At 44.6% G+C, this 24,366-nt stretch overlaps 4 protein-coding genes across 7 annotated transcripts; 1 reads left to right on the top strand and 3 right to left on the bottom strand.

Annotated features, from left to right (window-relative positions):
* Window positions 1-1,540: 1,540 nt before the first annotated feature.
* Window positions 1,541-5,523, bottom strand: LOC142380767 (uncharacterized). Its single transcript, XM_075466670.1, has 2 exons — window positions 5,221-5,523; window positions 1,541-4,652 (listed from the first exon to the last, which is right to left on the bottom strand). Exon 2 carries the CDS (start codon window positions 4,636-4,638, stop codon window positions 3,829-3,831), a length of 810 nt encoding a protein of 269 aa, XP_075322785.1. The 5' UTR covers window positions 4,639-4,652; window positions 5,221-5,523; the 3' UTR covers window positions 1,541-3,828.
* Window positions 5,524-7,431: 1,908 nt separating this feature from the next.
* l3mbtl1b (L3MBTL histone methyl-lysine binding protein 1b) lies at window positions 7,432-18,059 on the bottom strand. 3 transcript variants are annotated; one of them, XM_075465469.1, is made up of 22 exons: window positions 17,831-18,059; window positions 15,768-15,902; window positions 15,337-15,532; window positions 15,021-15,234; window positions 14,786-14,915; window positions 14,561-14,612; window positions 14,003-14,097; window positions 13,804-13,908; window positions 13,567-13,702; window positions 13,344-13,435; window positions 13,094-13,245; window positions 12,893-12,969; window positions 12,520-12,605; window positions 11,415-11,525; window positions 11,208-11,322; window positions 11,005-11,104; window positions 10,289-10,483; window positions 10,049-10,150; window positions 9,864-9,928; window positions 9,607-9,779; window positions 9,352-9,414; window positions 7,432-8,847 (listed from the first exon to the last, which is right to left on the bottom strand). In XM_075465469.1, exons 2-22 carry the CDS (start codon window positions 15,876-15,878, stop codon window positions 8,719-8,721), a joined length of 2,499 nt encoding a protein of 832 aa, XP_075321584.1. In that variant the 5' UTR covers window positions 15,879-15,902; window positions 17,831-18,059; the 3' UTR covers window positions 7,432-8,718. The 3 variants fall into 3 exon arrangements, with proteins under 3 accessions (XP_075321584.1, XP_075321585.1, XP_075321583.1); XM_075465470.1 differs by lacking the exon at window positions 17,831-18,059 and adding an exon at window positions 17,517-17,798; XM_075465468.1 differs by lacking the exon at window positions 17,831-18,059 and adding an exon at window positions 17,336-17,506.
* A 431-nt stretch (window positions 18,060-18,490) lies between these two features.
* Window positions 18,491-20,591, top strand: LOC142380014 (putative transmembrane protein 244). 2 transcript variants are annotated; one of them, XM_075465473.1, is made up of 6 exons: window positions 18,491-18,659; window positions 18,987-19,072; window positions 19,619-19,692; window positions 19,776-19,901; window positions 19,987-20,031; window positions 20,118-20,590. In XM_075465473.1, exons 1-6 carry the CDS (start codon window positions 18,627-18,629, stop codon window positions 20,210-20,212), a joined length of 459 nt encoding a protein of 152 aa, XP_075321588.1. In that variant the 5' UTR covers window positions 18,491-18,626; the 3' UTR covers window positions 20,213-20,590. The 2 variants fall into 2 exon arrangements, with proteins under 2 accessions (XP_075321588.1, XP_075321587.1); XM_075465472.1 differs by lacking the exon at window positions 18,491-18,659 and adding an exon at window positions 18,670-18,855 and having other exon boundaries at window positions 20,118-20,591.
* On the bottom strand, window positions 20,541-24,075 carry sgk2b (serum/glucocorticoid regulated kinase 2b). Its single transcript, XM_075465471.1, has 12 exons — window positions 23,867-24,075; window positions 23,463-23,538; window positions 23,297-23,369; window positions 23,164-23,189; window positions 22,901-22,958; window positions 22,703-22,786; window positions 22,453-22,584; window positions 22,129-22,241; window positions 21,585-21,804; window positions 21,339-21,494; window positions 21,161-21,250; window positions 20,541-21,067 (listed from the first exon to the last, which is right to left on the bottom strand). The coding sequence occupies exons 1-12, from the start codon at window positions 23,931-23,933 to the stop codon at window positions 20,906-20,908; spliced, it is 1,257 nt and encodes a 418-aa protein (XP_075321586.1). The 5' UTR covers window positions 23,934-24,075; the 3' UTR covers window positions 20,541-20,905.
* Window positions 24,076-24,366: the final 291 nt, after the last annotated feature.

The raw sequence follows: 24,366 nt of genomic DNA, 5'->3' as shown, positions 1-24,366 counted from the left end.
ATAATGGAAACGTTGTCATGAGAATATAATGCAGGGGTTCCATTTCATGTACCCCCCCCACACACACACACACCCCACGATGTCTTTCATTTTAAACTCTTTAGCAGTGTCATCATATTTTCCAAAAACAACTCTAAAGACAGCCTGTTCGTGGACATCAGCATATTAGTACACAGGTAGTTTAGGATGTCACTAATCTCTTCCTCGAGGCCATCAGATGCGTTCAGCGAGGCTCACAATCCTTATCCCCTTTGATCTTGTTAGTGCGAGCTCAGTTGAATGAGCAGACCAAAGAGAAGTGAGCTGGGTTCATTAGGGGAGGAGAACAACCTCACTTTTATTTTTTTATAACCTCATCGCCTAAAATCTGTTACCAGTTAATGAGGTTCACTTTTTCTAAAGCAGCAGAATTCAACAGACTTGCAGTGAAGTCTTTCTTGATGAAATTTCGAAAGTTTACATAATTGTTTTAGGAGATGATTCAACCTTATGGTAATTTTGGAGGATTTCGACTCAGATGTTGTGCTGTTGCCATCGTCGAGTACGTCTGCAGTACCTTGCTCAACCCTGTTGTATTAAAGAGGTATGGCGAAATTACAACCCTCAATGTGACCACAAACACCTCTCTAAATCAGTTTCAGGAGAAATTCTTCATTAAATTCTCCATGGAGGTAGGGTTTATTGTAGAGCTGCAGAGCTTAGTTAGCAACTATTTTGAGCAAAATTCCAAAAGCTTTCCTGTTTCCAAAAGTGAGGAGGTGCAGGGTTTTCCTGCTTGTTTTGCTCTACAGTAAAGTGACTAAATTGGATTAAGTTGAATATATATATGAAGGACTCACCCAGTGATGAGGTTGACTTTTTTTCCCGCTATTTTCTGATGTTTTATAGATTAGAAAAACACATTTATCTGGGAAATAATCTACAGATTAATGAAAAAAATCCCAACAACTTTAGGTTTCTGCCAAATGTAATACAGATGAGTTGTGTTGGAACATTACTGGTTTTATAGTTCTGCGTAATGAGCTGACAGCTTTCAGCACCCGTGAATGAGTCTATTTCATGTAAATGAAAATGATTATTCCAGTTTAAAACATGACAAATAAATGCATCGATTTTCAGCATGAGTAAAGCCAGTGTTGCTCATTGATAACTATCATAAATTGACTTGATTTCATGCCCAGTTGTCGGATTGTGAAGTAATTTGCACAGGCACTTGTAGTATTAAGGAGACATAATGCTGTTGGATTAACACCTACTAAATCAGTGCTGAAAATCCCCCGTGAAAGCATGTCTGGGCCCCTGCAAGGACTATAAAAACACAAAAACAACACACATTTAAACTTTGGAAAAGTCATCTTACCTCGAGCAGGTGTGAGCATCATGATGGCAAAAACGCAGAATATTAGTCCTTTCATTTTGCGTAGGATGCTTCTTCTGTTGACAGCACCATGTGGACTGCTGAGGCAACCGGAAGCTGGGTTGAAACTGGATTAGTCAGTAACGCACTTGCTACTTATTTGGCACCAGTCAGAGCTGCTGAAAGGCTGTGGATCATCAAACAAGTTAATTTTTCTTTTTTTTTTTTTGTTAGAGGAGCTGTGAAGATCTCTTGAGTGATCAGTGAAAAAAGGAAAATTTGGCCACAAGAAGGATTTTATGCCTCCTTAAATGTCATGAAAAATGTCATGTAAATGGGTTTTTATTGGCAGTTTTTATAGGATATACATTTAAATAATACACATGAAAACGCTGGTGACACATCTCGCTGCTTCTGATAAAGAACTGAATGACAGACGTTAAATAAAGGGAGAAGTTTGTCCTCTGTATTGGCAAACATCTATCCCTCCATGTCCGTGCTTCTCACTTGAAAAGCTCTTCGCTGAATCCCCTTTTTCTGCTAAAACAGGTGACGTCTGTCAGTGGAATAAACACTTTTTCACCCCGGACTGTTCAGGCTGGCTTTGTCTCGGTAAAAAAGTGTTGATTGTAGCTTCTTTCCTTCTCTCCTAAGGAGCAGAGAATTTGCTCGAGACCTGAGTCAGCGCACGGTTAAGCAGCTTACTGCTTCCCGTCCGTCTGCTAAGATATGTATCAATGCACACACACACGCAAACGCAATAGTCTCTGAGAGGAGAGGATTTGATTCATTTATATTTCCAATGCAGCATAAAACCTGCACTGCTGACTTATGTAACACTGCCACAAATATAGATCTACGTTATGAGAGGATTTCTTGAATTCTGCGTTGCTGCAGAGCTGTCTGCATGCATCAGTGTGCTTACAGTATTCCCTCTGGTCAGTTTAGTCTCAGTTTCAAAAGGAATAAGTTATCATTGGGTGCAGCCTGAAAATATCTCTCTAAATGCTAACGCCTCAGAACATCTCGCACTCTGAGCAGAGCGTGAAGAGCGAAGCTGCTTTTTAGAAAAGATGTTGCAAGATTGAGTCAAGATTCAGACATCTCATCCCTGCTGCTGAAATATACATCGAGAATTTTTAAAGGGCAAATATCCAACTCTGTACACTGACTGTACACAGCCAGAGACAGACGAGTGCTGCTTAAAGGGAGTGAAATGTGGCTACAAAATGACTGTGTACTCCAGACTCAGTCATCATCTGGATGGCAGGATCCCAGCATGGGCCCAAACAACAAGGAAATACTCAGCAGTCCTAAAGCACCTATAAAAACCTTCAGACTGATCCCCTGTGTAATTAGAGACTGGAGGAGAAAATGCTGGCGATAATTAAAATAAATTCCACCCTCCTCTCCTCGCCGCCTGTTCAAACGTCCTCATTTTGACTTAATTGTACCTGCTAACATTTTCCCCTGCTTTGTTTTCACCCTATTTTTACTATTCCCCAGCTTTGCAGAGGCCACGGATTGGGAGGGGGGAAGGAGTATTTGAATTAAGTGTAGGAGATCTGATGAAGAGATAGGAGATGAAAAGTCGAGATGGAGAGAGGGAGACTTCAGTTGCTCAACTGGCAGGACCCCTTTTTTTTGGTCAGAATGAACTCATAACAGCCTCACCAGAGGTACTTTACATTCTTCCCCTTAAAATGTTCCTAATTTCTCTCTACACACTCGCTGAAATTCTTCAACATCTCACCTCACTACATTTGAGCGAAAGCTGAGCAGCCGACTCGGAATCCAAAGAAAATGCTGAATTACAGTAAGAAAGCCAGATCTTGCCTGCGTTCAAAGCACCAGCTGGTATTTATAGAGTGGCTGTAGGTGTCGAGTGAGAGGAGTGTGGCCTTATGCGCCTCTCTTGTTTATACTGAAACACAATTTACCCTGACAAAGACTCGAGCACACGTGATAAGATAAGGATTCATTTAGGACCTAAACTGGCTCTTCCTCTTAGGTGAACCTCTCCGGCAAGGAGAAGTCAACTTCTGCGGAAAAGATGAGTGTGTGAGAAAGAGGAGGGTGGGAGTGTGTCTATCTCCCAGTATGGCACCCAAATAACTTTTCAGCAAAGCTCCTCAGGTCCAAATATGGTCAAACCAGGGGTGGCTTTAGAGGAGGGGGGGGTTTGGACATGGCTGATTTCAAAGACAACAAGATGGCAAGTTGACATCAAACAGCATCGCTCAAATCTTTCAAATGTGCGTGAGTCAGAGAGCGATGTGGGACAAAAACAGCCTTTACAGACCGTGACTCAGAGCAACTGCGCCACTCCGAGGCACTAAAACATAGCAGTAAACATTTAATCTGTTTATTTAGGAATGCATAGTCTGTGAGTGCCTGCACGTGAAACGTTTAATGTCTCATCATGCATATTTTACGAGACACCACAAGCAGGACCACTGGGAGAGGGGGGTTTAGTGTTGAGGCAGCTCTGAAGACTCTGTCCTTATGTTGAAGTTGATTTCACTCGAGTTGCAGGAGTCTGATTTGACGGAGATGGACAGACAGGGGGAGGGAGGGCGAGGAGTGGGCTCCTGGTGGTGCAGAACTCTGGTTAGCAGGGTGGACCGTCCCTCCTCCTCCTCCTCCTCCTTCCTGCCCACCTCCTCTTGATCTGTTCCTCCCGCATCCAGAGGAGATGGCAGTGATGGGCCGCTGCTGATGTTGTGTCTGTTGGAGTGAGGCAGAGCGTGAGGAAACAGAGGACTCTGGCTTGAGAGGGGGAGTATGTGGGCTGGAGAGGCCCAGGATGCCTGCTCTCCATCTGTATACTCCCACTGATCCTGACAACCGAAGCTCGGCTGCTCCTGCGAATCCTCCCAGCAGCTTCCCCCCTTCAGATCCTCCAAGTCGTCAGGCTTCTCTCGTCTGAGGACCTCGTCCCGGTTCTCGTACAGCAGCGTGGCGGCGCAGATGAAGATGAAAAGGCCCACTCCCATGACCACAGGACCAGCCAGTTTCATCCTGTCGACGTGGGTGCTGGCACGTCCGGCCACGGGCTTTGGCGCTGCAGAGACATAGCCGGCCACGGCGACACTCATCCCCACCAGCACCACCACCGCACCCAGCAGCAGCCACACACCTGGGGCAGAGCTCAGGCGCAGCTTGGTTTGGAAGGCTTCCGTTGTCCTCAGGTGTCTGTGGCATGCTGGGAGGCACCCAGGTGAGGAGTGGGAGGAGGCGGGGCTGCAGACGGGGCTGCAGGCGGGACTGGCGGCTGTCATCCTCTGGGCTCAGACTGAACAGAGAGTGAGAGAGTTTAACATGAAACCACTGAATGCAGCATCTGTCGAAGAGTACAGTGGCTGTGGAGAGAGGACAGTTTACTCTGCATTGCACACAACAGGAAATAGCTGCTTTAATAAGACATGTGGCTGAGTTAATGAGATGCCTCTGCAGTTCCTCCTCTGGAGCAACAGAGACTCCTCACTCAGCCCCCTTAACCCGGACTTAACTGTCATTGGACCACTCATTCTCCATCATTAATGACTGACCCAGTTCAAGATCTTGTGATTTCACTTCACGATCTCACTGCAGTCATAAGAATTGAGTCATAACACTCTGAAAATTGCACTGTAGTGAACTCATAATTTCGTCGCCCCCCCCCCCCCCCCCCAAGCAAGTGGACACAAAGGCGATTCAGCGGGACCGCAGACGATGATGATCAATTTCCTTTCAAGTTGCTTTACGCATGCATCTTACAGCGTTTCATTTGAATTCCTTTTGATCGACAACACTGTTGCTCCACATTCATTCACTTCGTGTTGTGTTAACACAGCCTTTAAACAGTCAGAGTGGGTACTTGCCTTGCTTTGAATATAAATCCCGAGCAGAAACCGGCTCTTCAGCATGATCAAAATACATAATCCCGAGTTGCGTTATTCCTCCCACTCCTTCACTTTGATTCTTTGATTGAATCCACACTTTCTCCCAAGATCCCCCAGTCCCGAGGACGTTTTTCACCCCTCGCTTGGCTTTGGTAGTCAGTGTGCGGCGCAACAGCAGAGCCTGAAATGTGGCTTTTATAGTAAATAACAGTAAAAGTGGTGCAGCGCTGCTCTGCCGCTCTGCCTGCGCGCAGCTTGCCTGCGCGTCTATGCAGCCTGTTTCGTCGATGTGTGTGAGTGTTTGTGTGTGTAGAGGAGGGGTCGTGGGAATCTTTGGCTGGTCCAGGCCAGTCCCACGGTGAGCCCGGTTATTTATTCTCTGCGATCACCAGCCAGCAAGTGTTTTAAAGAAGTCACAGAGAGAATAGTCCTCCTCTTCCATCAACCATCTGTAATGTAAATACATAAAACATAGAGAGCGGGGAAAACACTCCCTCCACTTGACTGCAAATGATGTTCACTTTACATTTGTACTGACTACTTCAAACTATTTACACAGATTTTTTTTCCCCTGTCGAGTGTACCTCAACGATCCCCCACCCCATAAATATACAGTTCACGGCCTAAAACTCAACTTACTATGTTGTTATTTTGTGAATATTTGATTAAACACAACTTTATTTGAGAACAGATTCCAGACAAGGATAGAACAAAGTGAAATAATAAATGTTTTTGGAGCATAGTTTGATGTAGAGCCTCTCCCTCCACAAACAGATGGTGAACCCATCAGTTGGTTGGTCACTTAAAGGACAAGACTTTTTTTTTTTTACATTGGGCCCTTGATTTCACATTATAACATGATGTTACTGTAATTTTGAATTTTTGTCGTAAAGTGGGTGTTACTGACGTCATCATCGTGCTACTACCACAGACAGCCAACAGACAAACACACACAGACTTTACGACAAAAATTCAAAATTACAGTAACCCGGATTTTTTTAAGTAAGCGACGCACCTCCACGTTATCAGTGCTAGTGTACAGTAATTAATAAATTATAAACAGCATAGTTTGTGCCTGTATAACGTTGCCCATAGGAAACCGTTTCATGGCCGAATATCTCAAGAGAGCAGCCAGACGCATCTTCGGAACAGCTCCAAATTACCAACAACAAGCAGGGGTGAGTAGAACATCATGTTATAATGTGAAATCAAGGGCCCAATGTCAAAAAACCGGTCTTGTCCTTTAAGCATCCACCAGGTCTGGAGACCATGAGCAGTCTTTCACCTTGACAGCCTGGTCAGTGTCTTTGCTTGTCATTGTGGAGACTGTTCAACTGTGATGGGCAAACTCCAACAATGTCAGGAAGTTTTGAGGAATTCCGTGGTTCAGACAGGGGCTTCGGTAAAGTTTTAAAAGTCAGCTCAGTTCACTTCAAACATGTGTCAGTTTTATGTAACCTGTGGTTTAGTCTGAGGCAAAGTCACATGTCAGATGGGCCAGATGTTGGGGCAACAGATGCAGACCAAACACTGGGGTGTACGCAACAAGGTAGCTCTTGTGAGTTTCAGCTCGGTGCACGTGGGCCAGATGTGGCCCACACAGAATACTGGTTTAAGGCAGAGTTTGCATGTGGGCCATATGTGGGCAACAGACGAGCCAGATCTAGGTTTGAGGGGGAGCGTTGACCTAACTGCGGCATGCCGCTCAGGGACATTTTACTGAGAATTTGTGCCACATTTAGAGCGCTTAAATCTTTTAAAAACTAAATCTAACCAATAGGATTTCCGTTTGAATTTCCGTAAACAATTTCATGAAAGACTAAAAATTGTGGAAAGCTCTCGAGGAAAAACAAACGAGGTCAATTAAAAACTGCACTTTCTCTGTTTGAAGTGCAGAACATTGACTAAAGGTACTCAGTTACTGCTCTGCTTAACCTGTAGCCCAACACAACTACTAACAGCTGGTGAAAAGGAGCAGACTCCATTTGCTGTTGAACTCCACGATCTGCATGAAAGCTCAAGGAAAACAGTCGGGACCATAAATTGTGGTTGTTTGTCAACTGTGGTTAACGTGGAAATATGTAACAGGCAAACAGAAAAATGTAGCTACAGACTTCAGTTTCAAATGATCTGTGTGTGTGTGTGTGTGTGTTGAAATGACTGAGGTTAAATGAGGGCAGCAGGCAGTGTGCATCTCATTTATTTCCACCCATTCACACATTCCATCAAACAGCCACAGCTACCTCGGAGCCAGAACAGCGTACCATTATCCCTTAATTTACAATACATAAATAAAAGCTGTTTGCATATAAACAGTTGCTGATGTACACACATATTTACAAAGACACCGACAATGTTTTTTTGTTTTTTTTGTCCCCTCAAAAATGAATGAATTCAGTCCTTTTTTTCTTCTTTTTTTCCCCAGGTCGCCGCCACAAACTCCTTCCCTATACGGACACATTTTAAGCCTTTGCATAACGAAACAAGAGTAAACTCTGGTAGGGAGCGAGACTCCTTTAGTAGCTGTATACTATTTACACTATGAATGTTAGGAGGTCGTTCGAAGCGAGAACACAACAACGCAAGTTGTTTAACATTCATGTTAGCGGCTCACCCACCCTGCAAGAACATTAAAAATAAACAAAGTAGAGCTGGTTCATTGTCTTATTATTCAACCTCCAACGAGCAGACAGCCTTGATTTACCAGTTAGCCCTTAGCCCCACTTGTCACAAAACGAATCCTCCAGCCAGAAAAGCAACACACACACACACACACACACACACACAGGACAGAGAGGTAAATTACGTCCTCATTTCTCAAACATGCTTAATCCTATTTGCACACACACACACACACACACACACACACACACACACACGAGATCACAGTTTTGAACCATCCCCACAGCTCTTTGAGCCTGCTGAGCGGCCATCTTTCTCCATCTACAGGAGAAACGCTGAACTACATAGTGCTTCTGCTCCACTGGGTTTCACATTTTTAAAACTTCTCCCCTCCAAACGATTGTATTTTGCATCTTTTAAAAAAAAGAAAGAAAAAAAACCACAACAACAAAAAAACAAACAGACAAATGTCTGTTACCAAGTAAACAGCAACACAAACACACCTGTTCCGTTCGCTCTGAGCTTCAGCACCATTTCATTACAGTTCAGATAAAACAAGAAAAGCAACAACTGTCGATAAATCCAATCCAGACTGTACAACGTTAAGAAGGTGCCGTTTTTTTGTTTGTTCGTTTGTTTTGTTTAAATGATCCAGTAAACAAACACGATATAAGTTAGGGGGATCCTCGTAGTGTGATGAAAAACTCTCCCTCAGGCTGACCGGCGCCGCCCATCATAGGGAGAAGAGAAGATGGAGGACGGTTGGGACGTTGGAGACGATGGCTTCGCCTCGTTTCTCTCCTGTAGCTGCACCACAGCAGAGCGCTTCCAATTAAACTTGTTCTGAGACGGGCCTCACTCTTCGTCGGCGTTCTTCAGCATGAGGATGGAGTTGTAGATCTTCAGAGCGGGTCCCAGCTTGATCGACAGGATCTTGACGATGTCTGTTTGGGTGAGTAGCAGGAAGGCTTCACCATCTATTTGCTGGGGAGAAATCAGAGTTGTTGTTTTGTTTTGTTTTTTAAAGTATAGCTCCTTTGATAATTGATGCCTCTATTCTGGTTTTATTCTAGTAACTTAATTTAACTTTTATATACAGTGGGATTTAAGAGCAGTGTTTGTATTGCGTATCTACAAATGATCACATATGAATAGTTTCATTAGCACTAAAAGAATATCCTAAATTACCTTAATTGTGTAAGGACATCAAGTGTTTTGTAACTCGACATAAATATTAAGCCCATTAAGTCGATGCTAATCTCTCTCTCACTGTCATATCAGCATGAAGAGAGAAAAACTCGTGTCGATGCGTCAGAAATACGACTTTAAATGCTCCTTTGTAAATGGAGGTAGCATTTCAAACAGCTTCTTTTTTTTTAATATATCAGTTAAATTAGGGCAAAAGTACATTCTCCAAAGAAAGGACACAGGCTTTGAGTAAGTTGAGTAAGAATTAAAAAATACTATGAAAAACACTGAAGTGCTGACCTCTGTTTTAAAAGTAGCAGCGTGCTCTTTGCATCCTGGGAGTCCTTTGACAAAGCCTGCCACCTGGTGAGCAAAGGAGAGCATGTCAGCGACAGACACACACACACACACTGACAAACAGCACATCAATCAATACATGTTTATATTCTTCTTGAACGTTCGTGCACTTTATCTTTACAACCAGTTGCCCCCATGTTAGCTGAGTGAATGCCGAGCGTGTCCGCTTTGTTGACACAGAGTTTGAGAATGTCTGACCTCCTCGGCACTCCAAGCGGCCACTCTTTTGGCAGTCAGCCCCAGGACTTCAGGCAGCAGCTGGCAGTGTTTGTCCCAGCAGAGAGCCACCCGGTGGGGAGGAGAGGCGGAGATGCCGGGCGAGAACACAGACTCGTGGAGGGCCTGCTGGAGAGAGATGGCTTCTGGAGAGGCTGAGCAGAGAGGAGAGCGGTCAGTGGGATGCAGAAGTGACGTACATGCTTGGTTTCACCATGTTTTACCTCCCCCACACTTACCTTTACCATCACTAATCTCCTCCTTGACATAGTGCATTTTTAGGTATTTGGGAACTGGAGCCGTCCTGAATAAAACATGCATTAAAGCTCAAAGTTACAGTCTGACACAAATCACATCATCCTCAGCCCTGAACTTTAGCTCAGCTTTGTGTGAGGGAATCCTGAGAGAGAGGGGGGGGGGTTACCGTTTGGGCCTTGTTCCATTATGACTTTGCTCGCTGGCTCCACCGAGTGGCTCCACCTGGTTGTTGCATCCTGGATGCTCAGCTTCCCCAGTTACCGGTTTCCTAGCAACACAGATATTCCTCTTTCAGGTACAAAACCCTTAACAGAGTTGCAACATTTCGATGAGCGTCGGCGAGCTTTTAAAGTGTGTTAATGTCATCTATGTGGGCTGACAGCTTCTTATGTGTTCAGGAGCCAACCTGCTGTGTGACTCTACGGCTCCTTCGGGATGCTCTGGCGTTGAGGTGCTCTGCGTCGTAATGTTTGCGTGAGCGTCGGGGCGTCGCCCTCGTGGTTGGGGCCCGCTGAGGGTTAGGAGTCTCTCACCGCTGAGACGGTCGGGCAGCAAACCCTCCTTGTTCAGATTAATTTCTGAATAGGGACAACTGACCTGACTGCACACACAAAGACAAAGAAACTTTACTCTGCTGTAAAAAAAAAAAAAAAGCCATTTAAAAAGGCAGAAATTCCCTTTTGGTACTCTGCATTTAAATAGGCTGCAGCAAATAGGAAGGAAAAGCCGCCATTATGACCTTGACACCAACAAACACACACACAGTAGCAACACATTTACACTGCCAGCCGCCCACACAAATATAAATGACATTTGAAAACACAGAGTCTCTTGTCTTAATGCACACTCACTGAGGAATGGCAAAACAGGAGGATGTTAGTGCCGCAGGAGGGATTTGAATGAAACTGCAGAAGGACGGTTTTATCGATGACATTTGTCAAAAGTGACGCATTTTGCGAGGTAACAGCATTTTAGTTTAATGAGAGTAAAACAGGAGAGCGAAAAAAAGAGGGAAAAATAAAAATATGATGTATTCATGAAGCAAGGAAAGAGTTTGGACACCAAGTGTGCCGTATAAGATAAAAACAGAGTGCAACAGCAAACTGAGGATGAGTTACTGACGTGTAGTGTGTCCCATAGCGAGGTCCCCTGATGTGTCCAACCCCGTTGCATCCTGGGGTGGGACATCCTTGTCCTGGGGCCGTCACTAAATCACTGGTGCCTGAAATACACACACAGAAGAAGAAGAAGAAGAATTATAACCTCAGCCTGTTAACCAGCCAGGACAGACAGCTACAATGTGCGAGAGTCAAAAAGAGTCTCACCATTAGGGTACTGAAGCGGGTGTCCAGTTTTCTGACACCACCCCACAGGGTGGAGATCTGGGCAGTCAGTCTCCACCCAGTAGTCATACTCTGAGCTCCAACCATCAAAGTGGATCTACATGAGAGAGGCGAAGCGAGAGGGAACAATTCACACAAGCTGAGCACGGAGCTAAGTGAGATTCGATCAGGAAACATTTGAGTTCTTACCCTCAGTCTGTGATCCTCCGTGTCCAGGATAGTGGCGACACGAATGAGCATCGGGTTCCTCTTATCGACAGCTTCCACCTTCATCCCAATCTGGAAACCATGCGGCGGCCGCTGCAGACACAGAGATCGAGTGTAAAAAACAGTGACGAAATAAAAGGAAAAGAAAACAACTTTCTGTAGGCATACAGTAACGTAGTGCACACAATTAGGGCGAGGCCGTTCATTTAATTAATTGCAGTTTTTCTTTTTAAACAACACAATGTAAATGTCTAAACTGCCGTTTCCTTAGAGACGGACATATTTCTGGGCTTTACTGTTCAACAACGGGCTTGACTGAAGGCAGCCACAGTCCCTGAAGACGATAAAACAATAGCAAAGAAAGGCCGCCATGTCAGAGCGGCGACAAGAAAATGGTTTAATCCGGGAAGTCTTGATGTGGAACAGGCCACGGTACTGTGCAAAGTTTGTAAAAATGCTCTCTTCTGCTGAAGCTTAGGCGAGGCAGCAGTGGGAGGAAGTCGCAAAAGAACCGGCATCTGATGGGGACAGGACTGAAGACAGGGCGGGCCGGGAAGAATGAACCCCACGTATGAACCGCCGAGCCGCAAATAAAACTGATAAAACTGGGAAACTATCAAATATACTTTAAATTACAACCTCAAACTAAGAGACAGCGGGAAGGACGGTTACAATAAGTGAGAATCAAAAAGGGAAACAATGAAATACACTGAATGAAAAATAAGTGTTTCAGCCCTCCATCCCACCATCTTTCAATGAGCGCTTTCATTCATGCAAAAGCATCAATGTGTCAAAAGCCTGTTCAGCCTTTAACAACTCAAACCCTTTTCAGCGCTCATATGACCCAGCAGATTTTTGGTGCCGCGACACAACCAGGACGCACCAGATAAATATCACCCTCTGTCATCGCTTGATATTTCCTCTTTTTGTCGGCAGGCCGAATGCAGTCAACAAGCTGAATATCAAACTAATCATCCATAACTGTGAACATAAATAAATTGAGATCTCATTTTTATGGCCACATCACCCAGCCCAACGTACGACATGTCCCAACACGTGCTCGTGTACCCATCTATCTGATTCTTACCGGCTTAAAAGCTCGCGCAGGAGCAGCCTGCGTCCCTGTTTCCTCCAGGTATTTCTCCCATGAGAAACTCTTGGGTTCTTTATAATCTGAGGAGATGAAGGGGATGACATCACTGAGAGCACAGGAAGGGCCTCGACAGCAAGTGACAGCATACATTTTACCATTAATATGCTGAACTTAAACTTTTATCAAAAGTGTTTTTGTATCTCTTTCATGACAAAACATCTTTTAACATCTATGGCAAAAATTAACAGTAAATCTAGGTTTTAACATCATATTCTATATTGTTTTGTATAATTTTAGATTGTAGTTGGGCCTTGGGCACGATGAAGTAACTTAAACTGACGCATATCATTCTTGGTGCGTGTCCTACCGGCTGGAGTGGTCAAAGTGAGCTTAGCCTCTTCGCAGTAACCGACAGGATGGATGTACGGGCTGCTAGCGTCGCACCTTAACGACACAAGTTAAACACATTGGTGAAACATTCAACAGTAAGAATACTTAGGCCGCTTCACATTTTATATGGGTTTAAAGCTTCGGCAGCCCTGCGGACAGACTTTCTCTGGGCGCTTACCAATAATCATACGTGTCGTCCCAGTTGTCAAAATGAATGAGCAGGCGGTTGTCGACGACGGCAGCGATGGTCGCTACACAAATCAACAGAGGGTTCTTCCTGTCAGTCGCCTCCAGCTTCATCCCTGCTCGAAATCCGGACGGCGTCACAGACTGCGCAAAAAAATAAATGCACTTTTAGTCATGAAATTCCTGAAATAAAGGACCATTTCACGGATTAAGCAGAAGGTTATAGTGTCACGTGTACTCACTGTATTGAGGCTCTTGAAAAGGTGTTTAGGGGCCAGTTGTCCCCTGCAGTTCTTAACATACATGCTCCAGTTAAACTCTCCTTCCTTACAACCTACAATAAGACAGACCTGGTCAGGACGGCTGGGCCCAAATTTAAATCCGACGTTCAGCCTTCAATCTGGTGCCAATTTGTAAGACCGTAGATAAGATTTGTTCATTCATAAACGGCGTGTTTGTGACTACCTTTAGGCAACAATAACTTGTGTCCGTTCTTCTCACACCAGCTTGCGGGTTTCATATCCCACGAGTCGGCGTTGGCCCAGAAGTCGTAGCATTCCGGGTAACCATCAAAGTGGAGTCTTACTCTGTAGCCTTGGATCTGCAAGGCAAAGGGAAGGCGTTCGTGTGAGCAAACAGGACAGAGGTAAGCTGTGCGTGATCTTCAGGCGAGCCACAAACCAACGTTAGCAGCATCCGTACCTCCGCAGCAGTGAGCACGCAGAACAGAGACGGGTGAGATGGGTCGAGTCCCTCCAGCTTCATCCCAACCTTAAAACTGTTCCTGCTCTGAGGAAATGACTGGTGCTGTAAAACAAATGCACAACCCGGCACGGTTCAGACGATTGAAACCATCATCTCACGGCATAGAGAGCGGTGAATATGCAGGGGGGGGCTATACCTCTTTGAACAGCTTCACAGGAGCAGCGACAGCCCTCTCCTCTTCGAGGTAAGCAGGCCAGCTCCACGCTCGTTTCTTATTGGAAGGGCCACTCACTGAAGGTCCAAACAAGCATTCAAATATTTTATACTGCAGCTGGTGCACCATCGTGTCCATAACAACTGATTCATACGGAAGTCACAACACCCGGCAAACAACGAGAAATCGTCTTGGACATGAAAGCCGGCGCATAACAGTGACTGAATCTAATTAAATGATCCTAAACTCTTGTTCATTCTCATGTCCTGACGCATGCAGACGTGTGTTGTCTGTAACTGTTAGAAATAATAAGATGCTTTCAGCGTCAGCGAGAACATTTGACATTTATTCCACCACTCAAAGAACAACACTGAAACCAGAGGCCGCAGCATTTTTAAGACATAAAACTGACTCTTGTTTGTGGATACGTTTATAAATATGTAAGGGCTTGTCTGACATTTGAAGAGTAATAATATTTAGAGAAAGGCTAAACATGTGTCTATTCATTCCTTTAACAGCAGCAGCAGCTAAATAACATACCCAATTTGGCAATTTTGGCTCCCCTTCTGCCTTTGGTTGCCTTTGCTTTTTCCTATAAAAAAAAGAAACATGTCAAGAACATGTTAAAAACCACAATTAGAAACAAAAAACAGCCCCATTCAAAAATGTAAGCATTGACAGCAAGGTGGTGCTGTACGCCGAGGTGGCCGACAGCCCTGGAAGTAAACAACACAGGTGTTCCAGGGTTCGGGGTATTCTCCTCACCTCCGGTTCCTCTTGGTTGTCCTCCTCTTCGTCACCAGAATCCATGTATATCTTCCTCTTTTTGCGCACCCGTTTTCCCAGCCTCTCACCTTCGACTGCCTGACTTTCCCGCGCTTCTCCCGGAGATGATCTTTAAAAAAAAAAAAACAATTCAAGGTGCTGCCCGTCATGAAAGGGGGAAAAAAATATGGAAGACAACGCGGAGCCGCTTCAGCGTAAGCATGTGGGATTTTACCTGCCACTGGAGGGCTGGGCACAAACGGAGCTACAGAATTTGCCCTGCAGCAGGCCATCCCCGGCAACGCGCCCGCCACAGGCCCGGCACCTTGTCAGCTCCCCGTTGGGACCCCTGTCTGCACTAGAACCAACTTCAACACTGGGACCAACCTCCACGCTGGGGCCCTCCATGCTGGGACCCTCCGCTACAGACAAAAGCACAGGACGAGGAACTAAAAGACAGAGAGGATAAAATGAGTGTTTCCTGTAAGAAACACGTGTAGTTTCTAAGAGGCAAAAATAGCATTTCTTCACAATTGCAATATTTGACATACCTTTAGCTTGTGATGACCCCGGCTTACTCTGATTGGCTGGAGCTTTGGCTGTGCCGGTCTGTGATTGGCCCTCTGGTGGAGGGGTGGGCGTGTGAGACGGTGCTGAGTCCAAGGTCTCAGACTTAGGCTCTGCCACTTGGCCTTTGACCTCTAGATCTGTGACAATCTCAAGAGTCCCAAACTCGGTCATACGGAACTGAAACACGCAGGGCAAACAGTGCACACGCTCAACAGTTTGGAAGCTACTCAGAGAAGGTGACTGCCACCTTGCTCCAGATTCATTTCTATCCGCTGATCAATGCAGCAAATAGGAAACAGTCTAGGCTCCTGCCTAACTTGCTAAGTGGAGTGCACAGAGTAAAAAGCTTCCTGGGTTGGATAACAAACATTTGTACAATTAAGGACAAGAACACATCAAATCTCCACCGTACCCTGATATCACTGCCTGGCAGCGTGGCTATTCCATCCTTCCAGTCCAAAGCACCCATCATGTCAAACTCAGCTCCCTGGGAGGGTCCATCGCTGGGTGGAGTGTCAGTCATTCCCACTCCGCTGATATGACTAACCTGCGAATCAAAGACAAGAAGCCGTGCTCAAAAGTGGGAAACAGTTCATACGTCTAACTTTAATCATGACACTGTTTTATCAATATAATGTGTGGACTGCACAGAACTGTCAGAGCGAAGCAGCCACCTGTGTGGGTTTTTTTTTTTTTTTTTTTTATCTACGGAGTGCCTCACATTACAAAATGCAGTTTCTACCTGCACTTGTAAACAGCGTTATGCAGCATCACCGCTAGATGGCGACTGTGTGCTGGCTTGCAGGGTACACCATGCACTTCGATTTCAGACAAAACAGTCAATAATAATATTGTTTTGCTGATCAACTAACGGGGAAATACGTGCACAAACGATCTCATTAGGGTAAACCTGTCTCAAGATCATTGACAAACACGGCGAGATGTGTCTCAACTTTAAGTTAACGACACAAGTTCATCTTTTCCTTGTTTTAACAGTATCTCTTAAAAACGGCTGTTTGCCAGGTTATGGGCAAGCGAGAGGGTAATTTGTTCACCGATTTCTCGAATAACACAGTTTTCTGCACCGACTGGCCAAACTTAAAAGCGTTTGAAAACGTCTATTATTGCGATAAAACGTTTTAGGCTTGACGCATGTTCAACACTAAATTAAGGTTATATTTTCTGTTTGTACCGTGGTCACAACCATGCGCAAAGTAAACAACAGTCGGAGCTAATGGACCTTGGTGAAGTTTGACTTTGCACTTGACATCTCAGTTTTATTCTAGCCATAAATAAAGTGTATGTAAGAGCGCCCATGATTAGCATTCGTCTTGTACAAAATGGCGGAGCATAGGAAGAGGCCACCAACACGTTTAAACTATGTTAATTACTCAAGTTACCAATTTAAACAAATCATGCAAAGCTGCTACGCGTCGAACAAAAGCAAACGCTTGCTGTGTAATTTCCTGACTTGGTGTTTTTATTCACTCTGCTCATTTTTCTTCACTTTCCCCTTGTCACGGAATGTCAGCCCAGGTTGCTACAGTAGCTAGCGCTTACGTGAAGCTAACAGTCAGCTAGCGCCACTCCGTGCAGATGAACGGGAGACTGCTACAGTTAGCCGTAGCATTATGACTGGATGCAGCCAGCTAAGGACGATCTGTAATAAATAAGTTTCCCGGTTAATAACAATAGGAAAACGCATTTGCAAAACGCCGTTATCTCGCATAATATCACACGCCCTCAAACAATAACACCGCGCTACTGTTATGAGCTTTGACATTGTTGCTTGATTTATTTCTACAATAGAAACTTGAAAAAAAAAAAAAACGATTTATTTTCGCTGTTTTAAATCAGAGTGAAAATTACGTGGACAAACGCCGAGTAGCAAAACCGAAGATCGTCTTTTCAAATTTCACCCATGATAACGGCAATAAATGAGTATTAACGCCCGTATTGTTTGGAAATTGTGGAACTCACCTCGTTTCTGTTTTAACTCTTATTTAGAGCTGGATAGAGCGATGCGCATGCGTACAATATGCGCTGCCTGACAACTTTGGGTCTCGAAAAAGTTCAGTTCACTATCGGTGGTCAATACCAGGCCTGTGTACGCTTACAACACGCCTAAAACTCAGTTCGGTGCTGACATATCAGATATTACCCGCTGAACAGGGGGTCGTAGGTCTCTTTTTTCCTTCAAACAGTCAGTGAAGTGTGCCCCCCCCCCCCCTCACACACAGAAGTAAGAGTGTGTATCCATAGAGCGCAGGGACCGCAGTGTCTCCATTAACCGTTGAGGAGCGATTTGTTCCTCTGTGGACCAACTGACTGTTTACATCTCAGTTTTCAGCACGGAGCGGTCGTTAAATGGCTTTTTTGTGTTGCTGTGGTCCGAACACGGCCGATTTGCTGCTTCTTCGCACAGGTGCTAACAGTTGAATTAAACGCTCGGGCCTGTAAAAATCACGAAATTACATTTTCACCCCAAAGCGACACAGTCGGGCTGTAACACGGGTCTCTGGAACTGGTTCTGGCTCTCTAACACGTCCGCAGTTGTGTTGACTACTGCGCACGAGGTCTGTCATAAGCAGAAAATGAAGTCTGTCCGGCAAAAAAAAAAAAAAAAAAAAATGCGTGATGGAGTTTAGAAACTTGGCGAATTATTGTGCCAAAAATAACGTCACGGGGTTGTATGTCGAATGCCTATAGTTAAAAAAAAAGAAAGTGGTGTACCGCGACGTGGTATGGCAGTTCTTGGACGCTGTTTTTTTTTTTTATCAATTTAAGGGGGCAGCTCGTTCTTTCAATACAAAAGGGGCACACGTTTACTACTCGAGTAGGGGTCTCTCGACTAATAGGAAATATTCTTCAGTATAAAATGATCAGCGGCCAACCTGCAGTATTCCCTCCCACATTGGGCGGTTTCTCGCATGATTCAGGCATGGTATAGTTCGCTGAAAATAGATGGCATCAAAATATGCCTGCATCCTAAATTGCCATGACCATTACTTGACATGAGGGCTACCTATTCCACACCAAGAGTCTTTTCTGACCTGAAAACAAAGGCCACCCCGTAAAGAGGTGGAATGAGTTGAGTTGGGCTGAGAAAAGCGGCGGCGCTGCTTCTTTTTTTTTTTTTTTTTTTTTTTTGGTGTTGTGTCGGTGTGTCGCTAGATGGCAGAAGGAGTCTATTTTCCGAGGGATTAACGGGCTCGCACAGCCTGCTGCTGCAGCATTATTCTACAACATCCCCTCAAACACGAAACATGAGATGGCATTCAAAGGCAACGCGGTCGACTCGAAGGTAAGAGGGCGAAACGCGTCGTGACGTGTTGAAAATCGTCCGAGATCATTTCTTGGGGTGTCTTCTGTGAGCTTGTCTGGATCGAAAGTGGGAACGATGTGCGTTATCACGAGTGCGACAGACGGCGTTTTGTCTAATAGCATACAAAATTATCCCACTCATGATCCAGTGGCAGGTGAAGTTGCTGCTAACAGTTGTAAGTGTCCATAACCCCATAATACTACCCTCACAGTTTCAGGTTGGTGTTGGGGGGGGGGGGGGGCATGTGGTGCCGACAGGTGAGATCCTGCAGATAACGACCCTCTTTGTCTGTCTGTCATTTCGCAGACCGTGCTGTCCAACCTGCTGCTGTGTCTGGTCATATTTTACTGTCTTTTCTACATGATTGGGAGTGTGTGCTTCGGTGCCTTCAGGTGAGAGCCCCAGACACGCATGCGCACAGACGCTGCATGAGCATAAGTGCCCATAGCAACACTGCCATGTTAGATGAAACAATTGATTTCCCATCAATGTGATGGTGATGATGATTATAAGTGGGCAGCTACCCAAGAACACCGGATCCGTCGTGGGGGGGGGGGGGGGGGGGGGGGTCTGATCGCAAAGGGTACCACGTGCACCGCACTAAAACTGACCATTTGATGGGCGAGTTAGGAGTATGGGCTCCCTGTTTTTTATGTGTAACCTGCACATTTGTCCCTGCAGGCTCTTTTGTAGAGGGTCTGTCAGTCGAAGCAGAGTTTAAATGCTTTCGTTAATATTTTACACGGTGAATTTATCTACATACTGCTGCTTTTAGAGAGAATAAATGTATGGTGTACCTTTGCTCATGAGTGTTAGTATTACTTTGCCCTCATCCTAGAATTAGAAATTTCCACACCCAATTTAGCTCATGCAAGGTATAGATAATCCAAGAGGTGAGATAAATGTACACTTGACTCTTGTTGTGTCTCCTTATTTAGGCTGGATCACTTTGATGGACGGATTCCATTTGACTTTAAGACCGAACCAGCTGAATCCAACTCCAAATACCTGGGTGAGCACATAAGATGCATCCAGCTGGGACTGTGGGCTCTCCACAGATATAGGGTTTTTTCTCACTTTACTCGTCTCCCTCAGTCAACCTCCTGTCTCTGGAGCTCACCTACTTCTGTAGCGGCCTTCTGTTTGCTGCCGTGGTGAGGAGGCGGGTTTGGGACTACGCCCTCACCGTCACGCTTCTCCATGTCATAATCACCAGCATAGGTGAGCAGGAATCTCAACAGTACGCCTCCCCATGTGTTCACATAAACGACCAAACGTAATGTCTTGTCTCGTTTCCACGTGGCAGTAATGTTGGAGTTTCCCACCGTGTGGCAGTGGTGGCTGGCTTTAGGTAACACGACCATCACTGACAGTTCGTCTGTTGTTATTACACACGGGTGCAGATCTTTAATTCTCCACCCTGTTTTTGTTTTGCAGGCAGCGGTTTGTTTCTGATGATTTGCAATGGTCAGCTGATCGCTTACTTCACGTGCCAAAGTGAGCAGAGCTACGCCGCCTTCAGCTTCTACTGACACTCAGTTTATAAGCAGCTTCTGAGCAGCAGGTGAAGTAGAGGGGATCAGAGCAGATGCCCGTTAGATTCTCCACTGTGATGGGCTTTTCCTGCATGTGACTAAAGGAAAAAGACTCCCCATCAATAATAAAGTAAGACCTGGGTGCTATGTGTGTTTAAGGTTTGCCAATAGACTCGCGTCTTATTGTGTTACTGTAAGCGCCACAAAGAGATGCCCTCTGTATTTTGCTTGCAGTGCACACTGCTTCTGCCACTGTGCAGCGTCAAAGCAGCCGGTGACGTATTATTGTTGGCTTTGTAAGATGTGAATGTAACAGCAGACCAAGAATTGTGCAATACATAATATTTATTTTAAAATAAAAATGCAAAGTATTTACAAAAAACTGCTTCTGGCTGAGTGTTTATGGTGTTTATGTTTATGGAACTAATTAAAGTAACGAGGACTCTTGAAATAGTGACCCGCCTATCCCATACAATGATAAGATTGTGACATAACAGTGATAAACAGTGAAAAAATAATAAAATAAGAACATTAATCCAGTGCAACCGCTGGAACACACAGTACATTGCAATGTTTGGTTTGAAATCTTTTACCCAAGTGCTTAAAAAGATTTAAATAACATTTAATAAATTACAACATAAAAAAAAAAACAGATATTTGAACGAACAGCTCCAAGAGGATTTGACAGCGTTATGAAACCGGCTCCGCTGCCACGTACTCGGCCGGGTTCATGAAGGAGAAGCCGGGGAAGGCCGCGCTGGCGCCAGCTGCCTGGACCCTCTCATTCACAGAGGCGGGAACGGGCTGCTGCGTGAACTCGGGATCGATGTAACTGATATCACAAGGGCCAGACTGGAGGGCGAGAGGAAAAATAAGCACACACTGAAGTAAACTGTCTTCAAAAAGAAAAATAGTGCTCTGGACTGTCTTCTGATTCGTTCGTACCACTTTGGGGATGAATGGGGGTCTAAGTTTCTTGGCCACGAGGTCATCCCAGTTGATGAAGGCAAAGAAGGGATGGTCACGCAGCTCCTCCTGAAAACACAGCGAAGTGAACCCCTCTGTGGTTATGTGTCTTTACACTCTTTTGCTGCTGCTTTCTCTTTTGTGTCGGCGTACTTACAATGTCGCGGCTCTCCCCAAGGCGCTTGGCGATATCTCTCTCCAACAACCCCTCTAACAGTGAACGGGCGGCTTCAGAGAAGCCGCTGGGCAGCTGCAGTTGAGCGTGAAGGATGTTCTCAAACATCTCTGCTTTACAGTGGTTGTAAAAAGGAGGCTGAGAGACAGAGCAGGGAGGCGGAGATGAAGATACGGAGAAGGAAGGTGAGATGATGAAAAGAAAAATAATCATTTCACCTACACTCACCAGTCCACAGAGCATTTCAAAAAGCACAGTGCCAAGTCCCCACCAGTCCACAGCTGGGCTATATGGTTGGCCTTGTAGCACCTCTGGAGCGAGGTACTCTGGAGTGCCACAGAAGGTATGCATAATCCCACCAATGGCCACGCCCTCTTTGCAAAGCCCAAAGTCTGTTAGCATCACGTGGCCATCGCGGTCCAGCAGGATGTTTTCTGGTTTGAGGTCTCTGCACAGAAAAACATGGGACAAAAGTTTGGTTGCGGTCTTCTAGCACGTGCACCAACTACTTTTTTCTTTGCCGTTTTGGGCTTTGTTTCAGTTTCTTGCGGCTCAACATCTTGATTTTTTAATGCGATGTTGGAGGACATGGCGGCTTTTAGTAGCAACACTTCATTGGGATTACTCCGCATGAATAAATTAAGCATGCAGAACTTGGTTAAATTAAACATGAGCAAGGAAAGTGAGCAAGCAGCGGGGCAAGAAATAGATGCAAGAGTCGCTTTGCAGAGGCAAAGGTCTGATTCGGCGCAGGTATGGTGTACACACGTACCTGTAAACGATGTTCAGGGAATGCAGGTAGCCCAGCGCTGCAGCCATCTCTGCAGCGTAGAAAGCAGCTCTAGGTTCTGGAAATGACCCTTCCCTCTGGAGGTGATAGAAAAGCTGAAAGGGAAAGATAGAAAACGGCTATATATATATATATATATTTTTTTTTTAAATATGAAGTCGTTAAATCTGTTGATGGGTGTTTGCACGATGGGTCATTTTTAATTCAGTTTCACTCAAAAACTCATGTAAAAATAAACATACTATAATGATCCTTCACAGTATCCAGACAAGGATAAATCCCACTCTTAAATGTGCTCACACATACCTCTCCTCCGTTAACGTAGTCCAGGACAAAATAAAGAGTGTTTGGGGTCTGGAAAGAAAAATGGAGTCCCACCAGGAATGGATGCTGTAGTCCCTTCAACAACACACTCCTCTCTACCATCACATGCTGCTGCTACAGGCACACAACCAATAGATACAGTTAGTAGCTATAGACAGACAGATAGATAGATAGATAGATAGATAGATAGATAGATAGATAGATAGATAGATAGATAGATAGATGGACGGACCTCTCTCCTCTTGATGATCATCTGCTTCTGCAGAACTTTTACTGCATAGTAGCCTCCTTGTTTCCTATGTTTTGCCAGCAGCACCTGTAATAGTTCATATTTTTACATTTGATCACTTTAATTAACCAGCAATTGAAAAAAAAATGTAATAAAAAAAAATGAATGAATAAATAAACAAATTTAAGAAAAGCCTCTCACCTTTCCAAAGCTTCCTCTGCCAATAACTTTGAGGTAGTCAAAATCTGATGGTTTCATCCTGGTCAAAGCAACGATAGAAGGTAAGTGATAGATTTTGTGTCATTGCTGCACAGATAAAGAAATGATAAGGATAAAGAACTTTTAGAGTGCCATATTGTGGCCACACGTGAAAATTAAAGAACCCCGTGTGTTTGTTGAATGTCTTTATATTAAACACTACACTGGTGCAAAAAGAAAGGGTTGCTGTGTGGGATGTGACTTACTGTGAGGCTTCTGTGTTCGCTGAGCTCTGAGGAAAATAAAGACAAATGGGTGAGACGGTCAGGAGGTCAGATCCAGTTTCATCTGCTGTCAACGCGCAGTCTTTTAAAGCCCTCCCCCTTTGTCTGAACTCACCAGGGCAGCTTTTTCCTCCCTCCTCCTCCTCTTCATCTTGCTCTGACGCTGCAGGAGTCTCTGAGTGTCCAGGCTTCAATCAGCAGGGTCAAAGACACCACACGTGGGTTTTGGGGTTTGATATGATTCACACAAAGTAAAATCTGTCAGATGTTTGCTAACTTACTGTTGGCAGAGTTGCTGACTGGAAACAAGTTTGTGCAAGAAGTCGCTGAAGACAACTTTCTTCTCTTTGAGCAGAGCTGTAATAGAAATTAAGTTTAAGCATTACACAAGAGTCCATCAGCTGTTAATGTGCTGTCACACTTCAGCCAATTGGGTTCCGGTAAAGGTTTTCAGGGTTTGCAAGCATGTCTTGTTTTTTTTATTTCATGACAGTAATATATATAAAGACAGTAAGCTTTGTTAAATCATCTTAATAGTGCAGTCTTAGAGGTGACAGGACTCACCACTAATTATATTTGACTATTGCAGTTGTAGTAGGCTAATATTCGTCTAACTTAACCATCCAATTAAAATAATTTTTTTTTTTTTAAAAATGGGGTTAATTACAGGCTTTTTATTCCTTACCTGAGAAAAATGTCACAAGTCCCTTCATTTTGGCATAAGTCATCGGCCGCTCTGGAGTCACAGTCATCTGGATGAAATGTGACAACTGACTTCTTTGGAAAAATAAAACCTTAAAGGAGGAGAGGACAGGTGGTTCTTAGAGCTGTCAGACTGTCCGCGGCACAGTCGCCCCACTTATATCAAACTTTCACTGTTCTGCTGCTCACTTAAAGACGTTTGACGTAGTGGACGTGAGTACCGGAAAATTTACGTTCATGCTCCCTCGGTGATCTCATTATTGTATTACGTACGCATATCAAAATGGCTAATCTACAGTGTGTGTTTCACTTTTCTCTAACAGTATTTGAATGAACCATTCATACTGCCTGGTTGATATGCTAGTACAAATGTAGTTCAAGTATAAGTGATTTTTTTGGAAAGCTCAAAAAGTCATTTGTGTTGCAAGATAAGCCAGCATCGATATATTTTACGACAGTTTCCGTAGCCTTTAAACTATCTTG

This window comes from Odontesthes bonariensis, chromosome 5 (genome assembly GCF_027942865.1).
Source record: "Odontesthes bonariensis isolate fOdoBon6 chromosome 5, fOdoBon6.hap1, whole genome shotgun sequence".
NCBI lineage: Eukaryota > Metazoa > Chordata > Actinopteri > Atheriniformes > Atherinopsidae > Odontesthes > Odontesthes bonariensis.
Note: the sequence above shows the minus strand (reverse complement) of the source record. Positions and strands in the feature narration are given on the sequence as shown.